Consider the following 16032-nt stretch of genomic DNA (forward strand, 5'->3'; position numbering starts at 1 on the left):
TCTAACCGGCGATCGGGGTATCAGGACATTTCGATGGGGTACCTTGCGTATCCTAAACAGGTACTAAGTACTAAGATAGAAATTAGTATCCAGGCAGCACTAGCCCATGCGTAAGTTTAGAAAGTATATAGGTACCTAATAAGTATCTTGAAGGTACCTCCTGATAAAGTAGTACAAAGTACTACTTCCTACGAAGTAATGTCATGTTCCATTGGTCCATTGGCGTTCGCTAGAAGTACTGCTGCGCCGATCCTTGGAATTGCGCAAAGTTCCACGAGGGACAGAGGCCCAAGTACCGAGTAGAGATGAGTAGTCGTGGTGCGGCCCTGGCTCAGGCTGGGCTCTCAAGTCCTTGCAGCAACTGGTACTCTGATGAAGTCTCTCGAGGATGGAGGCATGGCAAGATACTAAGTACCTACCTAGTACTGAGGCCTGATACATGAAGTACTTCGTATTTCATGTACCCCACATGGCTTAGGTAATATCTTAGTAACGTTCGAAGTACATCAACACTTCCGTGCCTTCTCTTTGTCGCTGTGCTGCGGCCCAGCACAGGCGAGATAGAGCCCAGACACGAACACACTGACTTACAAGATCGTGCCGAGCATTACCTCTTCCGGTGGCAACGGTTCCGCGCCCGACTCGGATCCATCCAACAGTCATTAGATTCTACGAACTGTGCGCCTAATATTCGTTGTGGCGAACGACTACCTTCTTTACAACTGCGACATGACGAAACCACTCAGCCGACCGTTGCAAAGATTCGCAACAGCAGTGACTCGTTGTTCCGCAGAAGTTCGTAACCCAAATCGAATTTTTGATGCAGTGCAGCCGGCTGATTACTTTTTTGCCAGGCCTCTGCCTATGGCAGGTGCATAGTGGCGGATTACAACAGTGTGGAGAAAGATAAGTGTGTCAAGGAGTTCATGATATTGAAAGATTGCTGCCTGGTATGTCTACTGAAACCATTTGTCATGGCCGCCGAACTGATCGATTTTGGAATAGAAGATAGCTGCTAAAAGATCAATTTGAAGTTTCGCGCCATGTTGCCTGCTGCTCGGGTTTGAGTGCTTTGACCACAACTTGTCGAGGTTGCCAAGGACATATGATGGTTTTCTACCCTCAGTTCCGACCAAACTGCGAAGGTGGACATTTATTTCCTCTCTACCCTCACAAGGCGGTCTACATGTCCATGGCCTCGTCTGCAAAGCATGCTATCCGCATCTGGGCCTTACAATTTCATCAGTCGGAGCAGGAACGTTGCCTGCTGCACCTCCTGCTCCTCCTCGGCAATGATGTCCTTCGGGTCGACACCTTCCCGCAGCTCATCCAAACCACGTCGCAAGGTTCTTTCGTAGGCGCTGGTCTGTGATGAGAGCACCTCTCCCAGACCAATATCCTGAGGATCTGCCAACACCCGGTACTCCATTCGGATGTCGTCTGTTGCCTGAAGGCCTGCCTTCTTCCGCAGACGCTGAACGCGATTGATGACCTCTCTAGCCAGGCCTTCCTGGGCCAATTCAGGATAAATCTCCGAATCGATAATGATCAGCACCTCATTGTCGGAGTTGATTTCCAGATTTTTTGAAGCGGTGTCCTCACGCAGACCTCGTCGCACGACCAGGTCTCCCTCCTCGAGTCGAATGCCATCCACGAAAATCTCCTTATCACGCAAGTAGCCCTGCACCTGCTCACTCGTCAGGGTCGGGAGCGCCTTCTTGACACGAGCCATATCTTTCCGTAGTTTTTTGCCCAGCACTGGCCAGTCGGCTACTACGCTGAATTGGACGTCGTAGCTTGCCTCGTCGGAGGAGAGCACAAGATCTCGCACATTTAGCTCTTCCTTGATGTAGCTCTCCAACGACCCAACATCGTTCAGGTACTGCTGGTTGTGATGGATCACGACCAAGGTGCGGAGTGGCGTCTTCAAGCCAATTCCTCGTCGCTCGCGCGAAACTCTCGCGAGGTCGATGACGCGCTGCATCCTTGATACTCTCCTCTCAACCTCGGCATCGAACAATTCCTCCCGTACCTCCGGAAAAGGAAGAAAATGAACGCTGCGAGGGTCCTCCCCTTGTAATTGCTTTGGGATGTGCTTAAGGAGCTTCAGATAGATTGTGTCCGATAGAAATGGCGTGAAAGGAGCGAGGCCGCGGCAAAGCGTAAACAACACCTCGAAAAGCGCATTAAGAGCGTGAAGCGTGTCATCCAGACCGTTCTCGCCCTTCAATCTTCGGCGGTTGAATCTGATATACCAGTTGGTGGTGTTGTCAATCAGCCCAAGCAGGCGTGGTACGACCGTATAAAGGCGGTATCCTTCACATCGTTAGAGCATTCGTGGGCCAATCGCTTTGAACGCATCAACTTACCTCGCATTTCGTCGTTAACAAACTGCAGAAGACTTTGGCAGCTTGCCAGGATCCAGCGATCCATGACGTTGGTGTTACTAGATTCCATGCTGGGATCCCACATGTAGTCGACGCCCTCAACCTTTTTCAAGAGTGCCGTTTGGTTCTCGAAGAAATTGAAGCTATTCCAAAGCGGTAGAAGTACCTTCTGCACTACCTCTTTGACTCCGCTCTCTTTGAAGCGCAGAGGCTCGGCCCTCACAACGGGAGAGTTGATGAGATAGAGGCGGAGGGCATCTGACCCGTACTTGTCCATCACAATACCTGGGTCTGGGTAGTTCTTGAGTCTCTTCGACATTTTCTTGCCATCTTCAGCGAGCACGATACCGTTGACAACGCAATTCTGAAATGGTGAGCAACCAAAAAGATGCGTGCCAAGAACGAGAAGGGTATAGAACCACCCTCGCGTCTGGTCCAAACCCTCCGCAATGAAGTCGCCGGGAAACGACTGCTGGAATTTCTCGGCGTTTTCGAATGGATAGTGCTGGCTGGCGTAGGGCATGCTCCCTGACTCAAACCAGCAATCAAATACCTCTTCGACTCGCCTCAGAACTCCCTTGCCAGTTCTGCTCGGGATTGTGATATGGTCGACCTTGTCACGATGAATGTCGACAAGTTCTCCCTCGTAGCCACTCAGCTCGCGTAGCTCTTCGACACTTCCAATGCAGACCCGTTCCTCAAGATCGTCGCTGACCCATAGAGGAATTGGCGTTCCCCAGTATCGGTTTCTTCCCACGTTCCAGTCCCGGGCGTTGGCGATCCAGCTGGCAAATCGACGCTCTTTAACGAAGGAAGGTACCCAGTGGGAACCCTCTATGTTCTTCAGCATGTCAGGAACAATTTCCGGTATGCGGATGAACCATGAAGGGACCGCGCGATAGATCAAGGGTGTGTCGGACCGGGGGCACATGGGATACGAGTGACGAATTTGCGAGTCCACGATGAGGCGGCCGGTGTTCTTCAGATGTTTGATAATGTGCTTGTCAGCTTCCTTGACGTGCATGCCTGCGAAATCTGGTACTCGATCGGTAAAGTGGCCGGTATCGTCAACGGGATCGGGCGGAGGGCGGCTTTCGCTGATGATGCCGGCCTCCATGGCGACATTGTAATCTTCCTCACCAAAAGCCGGGGCTTGATGCACAATTCCCGTACCGCTGTCGTCGGTGACATAGGTACCGTTGAGAACACGGAAACCAATATCCTTGAACTCCTCGTAGAAGTAGTCGAACAAGGGCTTATAGCGCCAACCCTTCATCTCCTTGCCAGTATACTTGTCCAGGACCTTGAACTTTGCCTTCTTGGGATCCTTGTACAGTGTACTGAGGAGTTTCTCAAGCAGGATATATGTATTTCCAGACTTTTCGTCGAGGATCTTCACATATTCAAAGTCAGGGTGCACAGCGAGGCCAGTATGCGATGGAAGCGTCCAAGGAGTGGTTGTCCAAGCCAGAAGATTGACGTTGGGATCGTCAAGGAGGGGAAATGATACAACCACGGCCGGATCTGTGACATCCTGGTAGTTCTGATTGGCCTCGAAATTGCTGAGGGCAGTCGTAAGAACGGTCGAGTAGGGCATCACGCGATAGCCCTGGTATACCTGTCCCTTTTCAAAAAGTTGTTTGAAAACCCACCAAAGGGTCTCCATGAACTTTGGGTCCATAGTCTTACGAAGAATGTCAGCTCTCGTAGCATGAACGCTTCAATAGTTGGTAGTTGCTCACCTTATAGTCATTGTCGAAGTCTATCCAGCGACCAAGCCGTTCGATGGTCTGGCGCCACTCGCCGGCATAGCGCATCACAATGGCACGGCACTCTTCATTGTACTTCTCGATACCGAATTGGGTCACTGCAGCCTTGCCCGAGATGCCCAACTTCTTGTCTATCTCGTGCTCGATTGGCAGGCCATGGGTGTCCCAGCCAAAGCGGCGCTCGACATGATAACCTTTCATGGACCAGTACCTGGGTATAATGTCCTTGATAGTCGATGCCAGCAAGTGGCCATAGTGGGGAAGGCCTGTGGCAAAGGGCGGTCCGTCGTAGAAGGTATATCGTGGGCGACCCTCAGATAGCTCGAGCTGGGACAGGGTGTTTGTTAGCAAAGAGCGCTCGGTGATCATCGTCAAGGAAATTCCAGGCGAGGGAGAGTGGAGCGGACAGCGTGCGAACCTGGCGATGGAAGGCGTTGATGGCGCGCCATCTCTCGATGGTGGCCTCTTCCTCCTTGGGGAAGTTGATGGACATTGTTCCTCAGCTGTTCCGTCTCCTGGGCCGGTCGTGAGTTGCCTTGGAGGTACCACGCGATATTGCAAAATGGTGCAGAACGCGTCGAAGCAGCTGCTGGCCTTTTGGGAACGGCTTTGGTTCGCCTCTTCCCGAAGTCGGCCGAAAGAGTGTGACTCAACCAGCAGTGATCGAGTTGGGTCGGCGGGGTTGTAGTTTTGTGTTGTGTGTGCGGAATGACAGTTCTGGTGGCACTATCAAATCACTGCAGTGGGGTCCAACGGGCAATGGCCATTTGGGTACCTTCTTGTGGCTGTTGGACGGAAAGGTACAAGCTGGCGTGCCCCTCACCTGCCCACCATGTTATTGCGGACTTCCCTGGTCCCCTCCTCCTCCACCCCGCCGGCCAGGCCGGGCTACGATTAGAAAGAGCGGTGGCAGGCACCATTGCTTGAGGTAAGTCGAAACAACTACTACTAATGGGCACGATGGCCGACACTGCACGGCATCTGGATCCAGTGCCTCTGGGGGAGACTGCTGAGTAGTAAGGAAGAAAGATGCGTTGGCGCGTTGCCTCAGAGACCGCAAACCGCCAGGTGCGCTGAACCATCGATGCCCGTAACGACTTGTTCATCAAGGTACTATTTATGCAGTACTGGATAGGTAGGTATAAGATACACAAGAGACTTCCGAGTACTTAGCAGTACCGAGGACGTTAAACCCGGGCACTCCTTGCTTGAGCCTTATAGCAGAGCCTGGCGGCGGTGGTCCTGGGCTGAGGAGTGAGCGAAGGTACTACCCAAGTACTAAGTTAGGTAGTAGGTAGTCTGTAGGTAGGTACTAAAGAATTTCGGGCCGATAGACTATATTCGGATATTAAGAGCCTCCTGTTCGACGCATTTTACTCGGAGTAGGGACTGAGGATAAATAACGGACGAGGTTCCTAGAATACTCAAGCCTTGGAGAGGCATCCATCCCTTGGCCCTGTCTCTCGCTCACTGGACGTCTGGGTCTTCCAGGATGGTCGGGCGGGTCACCCCGTTGCCTAGCACCACTAATAAACTTGGCGTCGTCTGTTTGTCAAGAGGTACGAAGTACAAAGTACTAAGTACCTACTTAGTCAATACGGGCCTACCAGAGGCACGAGTATCTGATCAATTGAACTCTGTACTACATCTAGGTCGACGCGACGATAAACAATCCTCATCTCTGGACCGGCGCATCGCCAGCAGCCAATTTTGCTTCTTATCACCTGTTACCATCTCCTCCAGCTGTGCGTTTTTGAGCATCAGCGCCTGAAAAGACGCGATCAAGACCACCCACCCCTCTGCACGTACCCGATCTGGAGCCAGCCACCACGATTCGCGGACCGAAGCCCCTCCTCTCGCCTGTGCTGCCGCCATCGCGATCCAGACCTGGTCGATGAACGAAGCTTGGACAGTGTGTTCCTCACGCTCTACGGTTCTCCATTCCACTATATCTGGATCCATCTGCGGGAAAGGTCGACTATCGCTTCGGAGCCCCTCCCTTGGGCCACCCCAAGGTCGTCGTCCAGTGTCTCCCTAATCGCCGTTTGCAGAGCGTGCCATGTCATTCCTCTTTGGCAGAGCCCGATCGCGAGCCGCCGCCGATTTACCCAGACAGGCGCGGGACCATGTTTCGCGGTTGGATGGCCCCAACGGTGCCGCCAAGGTACGCCGCTGCCAACACTAGGCCGGGCCTGGTGGCAAAGTTCCTATGGACAATGCTGATGATCATAGGCAGAGGAGCTGGCCCGAGTGCTGGCACAGATGAAGCTGGTACTGCAGGGAACACACGGTGAGTCGAGCAAATCAACCTCGTGGTGTACCGCCCGTCTCCAGCTCTGACTGACAGAACCTGATGGCCTAGAAACCGATAGCTCTCCTGAGCAGATATACCAACTAGTTACCGGCCTCATCGACGAAGACCTTTTACACCTCCTCGCTGTCAACCTATACCGCCTGCCATTCGAGTCACGAAAGGATACTCAAGTTATATTCTCCTATGTCTTCCGCTTTCGTCCCGCCGCGGCGGCCCCCAAGAGCGACCCCATCGCCCTTTCATACGTCGTTTGCAATAGACCGCAAGTTCTCGTGGAGCTGTGCCGCGCATACGACCACAAGGAGAGCGCCACGCCCGCGGGTTCAGTCCTCCGCGAGCTGCTTAAAAACGAGGCTGCCGCCGCCGTCATCCTCTACGATGATGGTGACGAACCGGGGTCCAGTGCAAAGGGGCTCAACGCCATTGATCGTGATCGGCCACAGAGTGGGCGTGGCGTCTTCTGGAAGTTCTTCGAGTGGATCGACAAGAGCTCATTCGAGGTTGCCGCCGATGCCTTCACCACGTTTCGTGTACGTCAATGTTTCTATGGCTTCAGCCCATGTACAGAAACTGATAATTGTCTATAGGAACTCCTGACACGGCACAAAGATTTGGTCCCACGCTACTTGTCCGTCAACTTCGACCTCTTTTTTGATAAATATAACAAGATTTTGGTCCAATCCAATAGCTACGTCACGAAGAGGCAATCAATCAAACTTCTTGGCGAGATACTTCTGGACCGCTCCAACTACAGCGTCATGACCGCGTACGTCGACCAAGGCGACCACCTCAAGATATGTATGAACTTGCTGCGCGACGACAGGAAAATGGTCCAGTACGAAGGCTTTCATGTATTCAAGGTGTTCGTCGCCAACCCTCACAAGTCGGTTGCTGTGCAAAAGATCCTACTCATGAATCGCGAGAAGCTTTTGACCTTCTTGTCGCACTTCCTCGAAGACCGGACCGACGATGAGCAGTTCATCGATGAGCGGGACTTCTTGATCAAACAAATCAGGAATATGCCACCTAGCCCCATACCGCCTCAGCGATGATTCGAAGTCTACAGTCTTCAACGTTTACTTGAGCTATCGCGAGCTGCGGCAATGCGGCAAGTTTGCAAGACGCGCCTCGTGCCGCGTAAGCGTCCTCCGATAATGAACAAGTTTCAGCCCGAATGTTCGGAGGTCAATCGTTCCTGAACTGCCGACTGCGTCAGAGCCCCCGTATGCCCCGAGGTGGGCTGCAGTGCGTGCATCATTTGCAGGTTGAGAGGAAAAGCGATGGGTCCAGTCGAGGTCTAAATTCATGATGTGCCTCAGAATTCCCAGTCCTTATCGGATTGAATCAAATGCCCTGTCCTACTCTAGGAATGTCAACGCCTCATCCTAATCAAGTGCGCCAACCCGTGAAACAAACTGTCCTCAATGCTATCCTCTCGTCGCTTCTGCCACAAGATCCGCCAAGCCCGACATATATGGTCTGAAGCCTGACATGACTTACCGCTGTCGCGCCAACAAGACATTGACGCTCTCTCGCGCATTTGGGGTCGCCCACACGCTCCCGGTGCCGCTTCTTCGCCACTCATCGCCGTGAATAGCTTCGCCCGTACCTCGGGATGCTTCACCCATGATGATTTCCAAGTCGCGATTCTGGGAGCTAAGCCAGTTCCTGACAAAGGACGCGGGATCGTCGCTTAGAGCGGTGAAAAACGAGTGCTTGGCCTTGGACTCGGATATGTTCTGGATGAGCTTCGCCAGCTGCTCGTCTAAAGCGCTGACGTCCTTCAGCATGGTGGCGTACTTGGCGTTATTAATCAGCGGCTGGAGTTCACCACGTAGCGGGTCGTCTACAAGAACTTGCACGTCGTAGATCGTCGGCTGCGGATCTCGGTGGAACTCCTCGTCTACTCGGATCGTGTAGGGCAAGCTTATTGGGGGTAAGGTTCGAAGGTGCTGGGTGACGTATTCGTTGAGCATGGGAATATAACCGACGTCTCCCCGACCAACAACCTATTGCAAGCTTAGCAAATTGGTGCGGAACAGTAAAGGCTCACCGCCAACACGCTCGAGAGTCACCGACCTTTTTCAGAAGCTCGTCGCAGCGAAAGTTGCGCTTCTCTTCGTCTTCCTGAAGACCCCAGAACCGGATGTACTCCCACAGCGCCATGACTGCTTCTTGTTGCGTCGCCTCAGACATGTCAACAACTTCCGCCAACTCTGGGCTGAGCAAAAATCGCTCTGGCAATTCTTGCCGAAAGAGGTTGATGGTAATGTTTGTGTTTTCGTCCCCATTTCGTTTGAAAACAAGCTCATCGAAGTCCGTGGCTGGGGAGGAAGCACCAGAGGGGTGGGACTTGGGGCCAGTCTCTGGCTTCTTCCATTCGACCGTTTGTTCGGCACCGTTTCGAAACCTCGAGCGGTCAAAATCGACAGTGATTGTCTTGAAGAAATGCGAAAACCGGTGCTTGACCGCATTGGCGGTCGCCGAGTCCCGTTTCTTTTTGTCCGAATCATGGTCCATTTGGTCAGTGCTGTCCTGGACAGCCGAGCCCGGTTCCGGTGCAAAGCGTTCTTCCTCGGTTTCGTCATTGTTATCGAGCAAACGGCCCTCGATCTTGACCCTGTAGGAAGCCTCCATGTTCGGAGTGAAATCGAACGCGTCGACGTTCAGCCCGTTGCCTTGCCAGACCTGATCCTCGACAGTATTCGTGATCCATATCCTTAGCGTCTTCTTGAGCTGAACTCCGGGGGAAGCCTGACGTGTAAGCGCATCTCGAGACATGAAGGGGGAGAATGGCAAGTTGGCAAAATGTAATCAGGTTAGCGTAACGCACCTTATTGTGGCTCCGATTCACGCCTTCGGAGATATCCAGTCGCTTTCGCGTCGTCGTAGCATCTAGCACCCGCTCTATCTCTCTAAGGTCTTTGTATCGCTGGACGCTGTCGGGGTCGACGATGCTGTCCTCAACGCCGTCGGGCATATTTTTGTCCGTAGGTTTGCGGCTGCGGCGCTTCGCCAGCTCGTTTGCGTGCGCCTGCGCCTGTTGTTGCTGTGCCATCTGTGCCTGGGACAAGGGGGCCGAGGGATGGGGGCCTGAGGACATCATTGGACCTGCCACAAGGTAGGCGTCAGCACATCACCTGCTCGTCTTGCTTCGCCGTGCTTGTCGCGTCGAAGGGATGGTGTCTGGGCCTACCTATACCACCGCGTCGTTGATTTTGCGCATGCGGAGATCGCTGCGGCACCTGCTGCTGCGCGAAGTTGCGATACTGAGGTTGCATTGTAAAAAGTCTCGCGTTGTAGAAGCCCGGAGGAGGGGGTTGGTTGGTAGCGTGTCGAAGCCCACTGGCGAGCGGATCACGTTGGAACGGTCGCGAGCGTGTTTCCTGTCGGAGGTACTTTGCGGTTGCCGGGGGCCGCAGTGGGCTCGAAAAAGTCGCGGAATTTCGGCAGTCACGTGATGACGATACGTACTTTGATGAGGCACGGAGATAGTACCTAGGTACCGAGGTACCTACGTAGCTTTGCCACGGTGGGTTCTGAACTTCTGGGGCTGTCTGGTAACTATCTCGCAACTCACCCATCAATATGAAGTGGAATATACGTAGTGATATTTGCAGATGCCCACGATTCAAGCCCAAAAACTCTTGCGAAGATGAGGTTCCGCAAGTCAATTTCAGTAGCCCAGACGTAGTTTCCATCTGCCACCTCTAGCCGACGGATGGCTACTGCCCAGTTTTGGGGCCGCGACTTCAATGGAGACAGTTTCGTGACCTTAAGCACGCGCAGAATCGACACTCCATTCGCGCCGGTCTCATTGAGACAGACAGGCCCTTGCCTGTTCGAACAAAGGAGTATCCAACTGCCTCTCGGTCATTTTGCCACGTACCAAGTTCGGAACCTACCTGGTAATGATCCAGAACAAAGCCATGCCCAATCGATATCCCTAGATCAGCAGATCCGCTACACTTTCAGAACGACGTCTAATAATTGGTACCCGGTGCTATTGCGCCAGTCGATTGCATCGTGATGCCCAAGAAATGGACTGATCGGACGGCCACGAGCTCAATCCACTAGCTCTGGAATACAAAAGAAACTCCTTATCAATACGCCTCGCTGCCCATTTCCATGCAAAAGGTGTTGAGTCTACTGCTCCGACAGGTCCAGTATCCACGACAAAATGCGACTCGAAAATAAGTGGGCTCAGAAAAAACAACGAGGCTCACTGGCCAGACCGCCATTCCCTGTACGGACAGATAAGCTAGAAGGCAGACCCCAAGCCGTTCCGTGACTGCCTTTTACTAAAGCGGTTCCTCTTGGCACCGGCTTCGTCATGACCGCCATGATTCTTTCTGAGGTGACCTCTCGTGTTACGGTCACTTGGCCCATAGCCATCAGCCAGGTTGGCTCTGCTGCCAAGGGTGCTGGCCGGGCTTGACGCCGTGGTGGGTAATTCTGAGAAAGGATTGTCGTCGCCCTGTGCTGTTGCGTTTTGGGACATGGCAAGGTCCCTTGCTCTCTCAAGGCATTCAATCCAGTCGTCTGCCGTGCTGTTCCCTCCTTCAGCATTTGCTGTTGCTTTGGTTTCCTCAAACGTGTAATGTTGGCCATTCTATCCAAGGTGATTGATGAGCGAGGTGAAGCAAACACGTCATGCAAGGAGGATTGCGAGAGCTCACCGTATCAACGCACCATATCAACTGTCCCTTGGCATCCTGTTGGCTTCTCCAGGTGCAATCTGCAGAGAGGAGAGAGAGCTCGTGCTTCGTTCGCTTCTCTTCACCCCCGGCAGGAGCAAGGACGATCCTCCCGCTGGATGTAATCATCACCAAACGTTGTCTTTTCTTTGTGGTGCTACCCCCGAAGAAACGCGACAATTTTTTGTGGCCTTCTTCCGAGCCTTTGCCGTGGCCACCATGTGACAGTGGCGTCTGGATCACCATCAGGTCGCCGAGCTTGAGAATTCGTTCATTGCTTTTGGTCAGGACCGGAGACCATTCGATATCGAGCTGAGTCGGGGGCGGAAGTTCTGTAATGATGCGGGAAGGGCGCTGAGCACTGGGGGTGTTCCCTTGCGTGTGCAGCAGTGGACGAGCTGTCGATATGTTACTGGGAGCTGGGGCGGATCCCGGGGAGTAGCCGTTGAGGTGAATGATGCTGGGCTCCTGAGCAGGAGGTACGTATGGTCGCAGCCTTGGGGCTTTCGCTCGCCACAGACCTTTGCCGAACTGCTGACCTGTGAAGAATTCGTGATTCTTAATGTGCTCAATGGTAAGCCTCCTGGCCGGGTCGAGAACGAGACACCGATCGACAAGATCCCGCGCCGATGGGGGAAACCCGGGTGGGAATTCGTATTCGAGATTGACGATCTTCTGGAACGTCAAATACTCGCTGCCCGCTTTGAAGGGCGGTCGTCCAGCCAGAAGCTGATAGATGATGCATCCAAAGGCCCACAAGTCGCTGGCTTTGCACGCATTCTTGTGCGTAAGCAACTCCGGACTAACGTACTCGGCCGTGCCCACGAATGAGGCTGCTCGGGCATCGTCTTCGCCATCCCTTCTCTCCGTCTCTGGCAAGCCGCGGTCTCCACCGGCTCCGTCTCTCGGATCCCGGGGGTCTCGAAGGAGCTTGGCTGTGCCAAAGTCGGTAATTTTGACGTGCATCTGGCTGTCCAAAAGTACATTTTCAGGCTTCAGATCCCTATGGATGACACCACGCGAGTGCATGTAATCTATCGCATCGAGAATCTGGGCCCCGTAGAACCTCACACAGTCCACATCGAAAGTGCCAGTCTTCTTGAGGACTCCGAGCAATTCGCCACCGTTGCAGAGGTCCAAGACGTAATATAGAGAGGTCTCGTCCTGGAATGTGTAGTAAAGGCGGACAATCCCAGGATGCTCGGTAAGGCGATTCAGTGTGTTCTTCTCAATGTTGACATACTTAATCTTCTTTTCCTTAATGATGTGTCTCTTCTCGAGCACTTTGATGGCGTACTCTTTGAGGGTCTGGCGATCAGTCGCCAAATACACGGTGCTGTAGGAGCCCTCGCCGAGGACGCGGCCAAAGGAAAAATCCCTGACGCCCTTTTTAACTTGGCGAGCCACGGGTCTCCCATTCGCATCTAGCTCGCGGCGTACGCCAATGGCGGCTCCACGATCCTTCCACTCCTCGCTTGTCGCAGGTATCGAGGAGTCTCCAGCAAACGGAGCGACATCGATGCTTTGTGTTGCTGGGTTGTGGGTTCCGGATGAGGCCCCCATAGCACCACCACCGGACACGAGGCCTTTAGAGCTCTGACGCACTGGTATTGGGGAGACTCGTTCATCGGGGGTACCGGTTACGTGGTGAGGGAGTTGAGAAGGATGCTGAGCCGCTCGCTGGCTATGTTCTCGGTTGAGACGGACAGGTGCCAGGAAGTCTGTCGCGGCGGCGTCGTTGTCATGGACGGATGATTTGGGTCGGCGGGAATCAGGGCCATCCTGAAGTAAATACGGAGCGGTAGAGCTCGGGCCGTGGTCGGCATCGGGTTGGAAGGTTGCGTGAGGATCTGTTTCGGCGGAAGGCGTCGAGATGGTTGCTTCGGCGGCGTCGTCGGGGTTCGCGATTCGCAAGCCCCCGAGGGCTTGAGAGAGGCTCAAGTCCCCATTCATGATGGTTTGCTCCAGGGACCGCGATGGCGGCCGTCCCGGGCTTCTGGGGCGCGTGCTGAGAGATCTGGGCCGACGTTATGATGCAGCGAGACGTCGACCGGCCGACGACGACGGCGGCGGCGACACGATGACAGGGCGACACGACTACCTGAACGAGGAGACGTGCGGAAAGACGGGGGTGGCGCGCCGTAGTGAGTGGGTGACTGATTGGGAAAGCAGGTGGGTCGAAATCCATGCCCCTTTGGCCAGCCCGCCGGCCGGTAAGGTAAGGTAGGCAGGTACCTCAGTACTCACTAGTAGCAGCACTACAGGTAGGTACCTAGTATCTTAGCATTGACGTAAGGTACGGAGTAGGTACCCGCTATAATCACTGAACCTCGGTGCTTGAGGTGGATCTACGTCAGTACCTTACTTAGTACTTTGTACTTCCTGCTGCCCTTGGCACGTCAGTAGGCCTGGCGATAGTGCGTCGGCTTTCTTTCTGTACCTACCTGTGGGTGCTGTACCTACCTGTGGGTGCTGTTCCCGTTCTGGGTCCATTATCAATGGTATTCAAACCCGATGAGGCTGCAGTGTGTTCAGAATCTCTCTAAGATGCGAAATATACGGAATCTAGCTCTCTTTTCGAGCCTTAAACTCGAGGGATGGGGTATATGAGAGCGTCCCGTTAGCTAGACGGGGCTTACCGTCCTATTGCACCGATAACCTTTATACTGATATGATACGTCAATACTATCGGGTACTAGTAACGTTAGTACCTTAGTACCTAGGTAGAGTATTAGGTAGGTACCTAGGTAGGTAGCTAAGGTGCCTACTAGGTAGTGTGTAATCCCATGCGGATTCTCATCTTCTTCACTCGATGAGGTCGCATTCTCCTCGTCCTTGAACAGAGCCCGGATAGAGTACACCAAGCCCGCCTTACCAGGTGCTTAAACCTAAAGTTGACGGCCGCGTACTGTAGCCATGGGAAACCAGCCAACCGAGCCTTCTGGGCTCCTTGCCCTGCGAGGGTCATTTATCGGGCGCTGGCTTGTGACTGCCTCGACTGGGCGCAGCAGTGTTGAGCGCCACTTCCTGTAAGTTGGCTTCGGCTGTGCAAGGGCAACCACGTAACCCTTTAAATTCGTGCTCGCGGCATCTTTAACAACCGACTACCGAGACAATTTTTTGACTGCTTAGGTACCTACTAAGCTAAATACGACACCACCATCATGCTTCGACTGCACTTCACAGCCATTTCATTGACTCCCGTCGAGCTTGGGGAGTTTGAACTCCGCTGTCGATACAGACGGCACTTGAGGGACCGCGGCTCACATCTTCCAGCGGTCGATAGGGTGTTAGCTACCGACGAGGGTTCCGACTCGCTCAGCCATCAAAGCATTAGCCCGTTGAACTCCCAGAAGAAGCCACTGAGCTTGGATGTGATCCAGTCGATGTCGACAGCCGCCCCACGCGTTCCTGGTCTGGGCCACACTGATTTCGCCTCGCCGCACAAGGCAGTGGTCGATACCCAGCTCAGACGTTCGGCCAGTGCGGGCACGGCGACAGACACTGGAGAGCGTTCGATACTGCCGATGTCGGCCCAGGCGCAACTCGACGCACGGGCGGATGTTCCTGCCGACCCTGTGGCTATTGCGGATGTCAAAGTCAACGACCTGAGCGAGAGTACTGACAGCCAGAACCAGGATTGGCTTGAAGGTCGGCCCGGAGCAGACCCGCCCGGGGCACCACATCAGGTTCTGGGTGAGGTCATGGAATCCCCTGCTTCCACAAATTCGCGTCTCATGCGCGTGCGTATATTCCTGATTCGGCCAGAAAAGCATCAAGGGAGAAGTATGCTGACCTGATGAGGCCTGTGTAGTCAACCGTTGGCCGTCTCCTATCCCGTGTCCGCTCTTTGGGCAGTCGAGGACAAGGCAATGCAGTGAGCGGCCTGGATAGGGAGGAGGGCGACGATGGGATAACGACTTCGGTACCTTTGGAATCTCTGACGCCTAGATTTGCCATCTATGATGACTCTCTGGCGCACACATGGCAGCCGCAAAGCATATCGTCTCTGCCAGAGTCACGGCATCAGAGCAGGGTCGACACGACCGTACTAATGCAGGCAGGCCGATTGGCTGAAATGCGGATCGAATCGGGACTACCGAATGTGATGCATGATCCTGCGTCCACGGAAGGGCGACAGTCACTTGGCGGCGGCGGCGGCGGCGATGAACGAGCAGTGTCCTCCTCGGGCATGACAATTCCTGGTTATCAGGGACTGTATGGGGGCATTGAGAACTCGGACGAGGAGGTGCTGCAGCGCTGGCGGAGTTCGGGGCCGTGGTGAAGAAGAGCGGGATTGTGTCAGTCACAACAATGAAAAACTGCGATAGAAATAGACACATCCTTTCAATGCATGCCGCCACGCATGATCTGAGGGTCGCGTGTGTAGTGAAGCAAAAGTGGCCGAGCGGGAATTATGCTTGCCCTTTGTAGGCTCCCAGTCACCACTGCCCTATTGGACCGACCGCTATAGTGACAGGAACAATACATACTAAGTGGTAGTGTAGCTCGGTTCAGGTGTGGCCGTGTTGACAGACGAGGGTAGCACAGGCAGGTAGTAACGTTAGTTGCTGATGGCCAGACACCACCGATGTGGAGCCGCCCAGCCCTATCATCGAAAGTCGCCTGTCCAACAAGGGTCTCTCGCATGAGCCTGCGTCACAAGGCGCCCAATGACGTGAAGCCAGCCGTCTCGATGCTGCTGCTCCTTCCCCGTGATGTGGTCCCGCACTTGCCGCAGCACTTTCAGGCTGGAAGTACTAATACCGCTACAAGCGCCTGCGCTCCACCCCGGTTGCCTTGCAGGATACGTACCTGCAAGGCTCCTTGTTTCTGGCCCCCGCAAAGCCCACGTTACCCTTAGC

At 54.0% G+C, this 16032-nt stretch overlaps 4 protein-coding genes across 4 annotated transcripts; 1 reads left to right on the plus strand and 3 right to left on the minus strand.

Moving 5' to 3' along the window:
- Nucleotides 1–914: 914 nt before the first annotated feature.
- On the minus strand, nucleotides 915–4876 carry ILS1 (Isoleucine--tRNA ligase). Its single transcript, XM_047987232.1, has 4 exons — nucleotides 4575–4876; nucleotides 4130–4483; nucleotides 2370–4071; nucleotides 915–2316 (listed from the first exon to the last, which is right to left on the minus strand). Exons 1-4 carry the CDS (start codon nucleotides 4647–4649, stop codon nucleotides 1232–1234), a joined length of 3216 nt encoding a protein of 1071 aa, XP_047843216.1. The 5' UTR covers nucleotides 4650–4876; the 3' UTR covers nucleotides 915–1231.
- Nucleotides 4877–5797: 921 nt separating this feature from the next.
- Nucleotides 5798–7848, plus strand: HYM1 (Hym1p). The gene is made up of 4 exons (XM_047987233.1): nucleotides 5798–6320; nucleotides 6389–6446; nucleotides 6519–7000; nucleotides 7058–7848. Exons 1-4 carry the CDS (start codon nucleotides 6216–6218, stop codon nucleotides 7520–7522), a joined length of 1110 nt encoding a protein of 369 aa, XP_047843217.1. The 5' UTR covers nucleotides 5798–6215; the 3' UTR covers nucleotides 7523–7848.
- Nucleotides 7616–9979, minus strand: ssr3 (Non-specific serine/threonine protein kinase). The gene is made up of 4 exons (XM_047987234.1): nucleotides 9667–9979; nucleotides 9304–9581; nucleotides 8550–9206; nucleotides 7616–8479 (listed from the first exon to the last, which is right to left on the minus strand). Exons 1-4 carry the CDS (start codon nucleotides 9749–9751, stop codon nucleotides 7967–7969), a joined length of 1533 nt encoding a protein of 510 aa, XP_047843218.1. The 5' UTR covers nucleotides 9752–9979; the 3' UTR covers nucleotides 7616–7966.
- A 3-nt stretch (nucleotides 9980–9982) lies between these two features.
- Nucleotides 9983–13309, minus strand: PKH1 (Non-specific serine/threonine protein kinase). The gene is made up of 2 exons (XM_047987235.1): nucleotides 11150–13309; nucleotides 9983–11082 (listed from the first exon to the last, which is right to left on the minus strand). The coding sequence occupies exons 1-2, from the start codon at nucleotides 13118–13120 to the stop codon at nucleotides 10732–10734; spliced, it is 2322 nt and encodes a 773-aa protein (XP_047843219.1). The 5' UTR covers nucleotides 13121–13309; the 3' UTR covers nucleotides 9983–10731.
- Between the last annotated feature and the right edge of the window lie 2723 nt (nucleotides 13310–16032).

This window comes from Purpureocillium takamizusanense, chromosome 5, assembly GCF_022605165.1.
Source record: "Purpureocillium takamizusanense chromosome 5, complete sequence".
Lineage (NCBI taxonomy): Eukaryota > Fungi > Ascomycota > Sordariomycetes > Hypocreales > Ophiocordycipitaceae > Purpureocillium > Purpureocillium takamizusanense.

Bases quoted from the DNA above. Each gene is read 5' to 3' on its own strand.
- PKH1 (XM_047987235.1), bottom strand. From the start codon at position 13,120: ATGAATGGGGACTTGAGCCTCTCTCAAGCCCTCGGGGGCTTGCGAATC. The intron at 11,083-11,149 runs GTGAGCTCTCGC...CACCTTGGATAG, and splicing joins TGATATGGTGCGTTGATACG to AATGGCCAACATTACACGTT.
- ssr3 (XM_047987234.1), bottom strand. From the start codon at position 9,751: ATGCAACCTCAGTATCGCAACTTCGCGCAGCAGCAGGTGCCGCAGCGA. The intron at 9,207-9,303 runs GTGCGTTACGCT...CCCGGAGTTCAG, and splicing joins TGAATCGGAGCCACAATAAG to CTCAAGAAGACGCTAAGGAT. The intron at 8,480-8,549 runs GTCGGTGACTCT...AGCTTGCAATAG, and splicing joins GCGACGAGCTTCTGAAAAAG to GTTGTTGGTCGGGGAGACGT.
- HYM1 (XM_047987233.1), top strand. From the start codon at position 6,216: ATGTCATTCCTCTTTGGCAGAGCCCGATCGCGAGCCGCCGCCGATTTA. The intron at 6,447-6,518 runs GTGAGTCGAGCA...CTGATGGCCTAG, and splicing joins GGTACTGCAGGGAACACACG to AAACCGATAGCTCTCCTGAG. The intron at 7,001-7,057 runs GTACGTCAATGT...AATTGTCTATAG, and splicing joins ATGCCTTCACCACGTTTCGT to GAACTCCTGACACGGCACAA.
- ILS1 (XM_047987232.1), bottom strand. From the start codon at position 4,649: ATGTCCATCAACTTCCCCAAGGAGGAAGAGGCCACCATCGAGAGATGG. The intron at 4,072-4,129 runs GTGAGCAACTAC...ATTCTTCGTAAG, and splicing joins ACTTCGACAATGACTATAAG to ACTATGGACCCAAAGTTCAT. The intron at 2,317-2,369 runs GTAAGTTGATGC...AACGATGTGAAG, and splicing joins TGTTAACGACGAAATGCGAG to GATACCGCCTTTATACGGTC.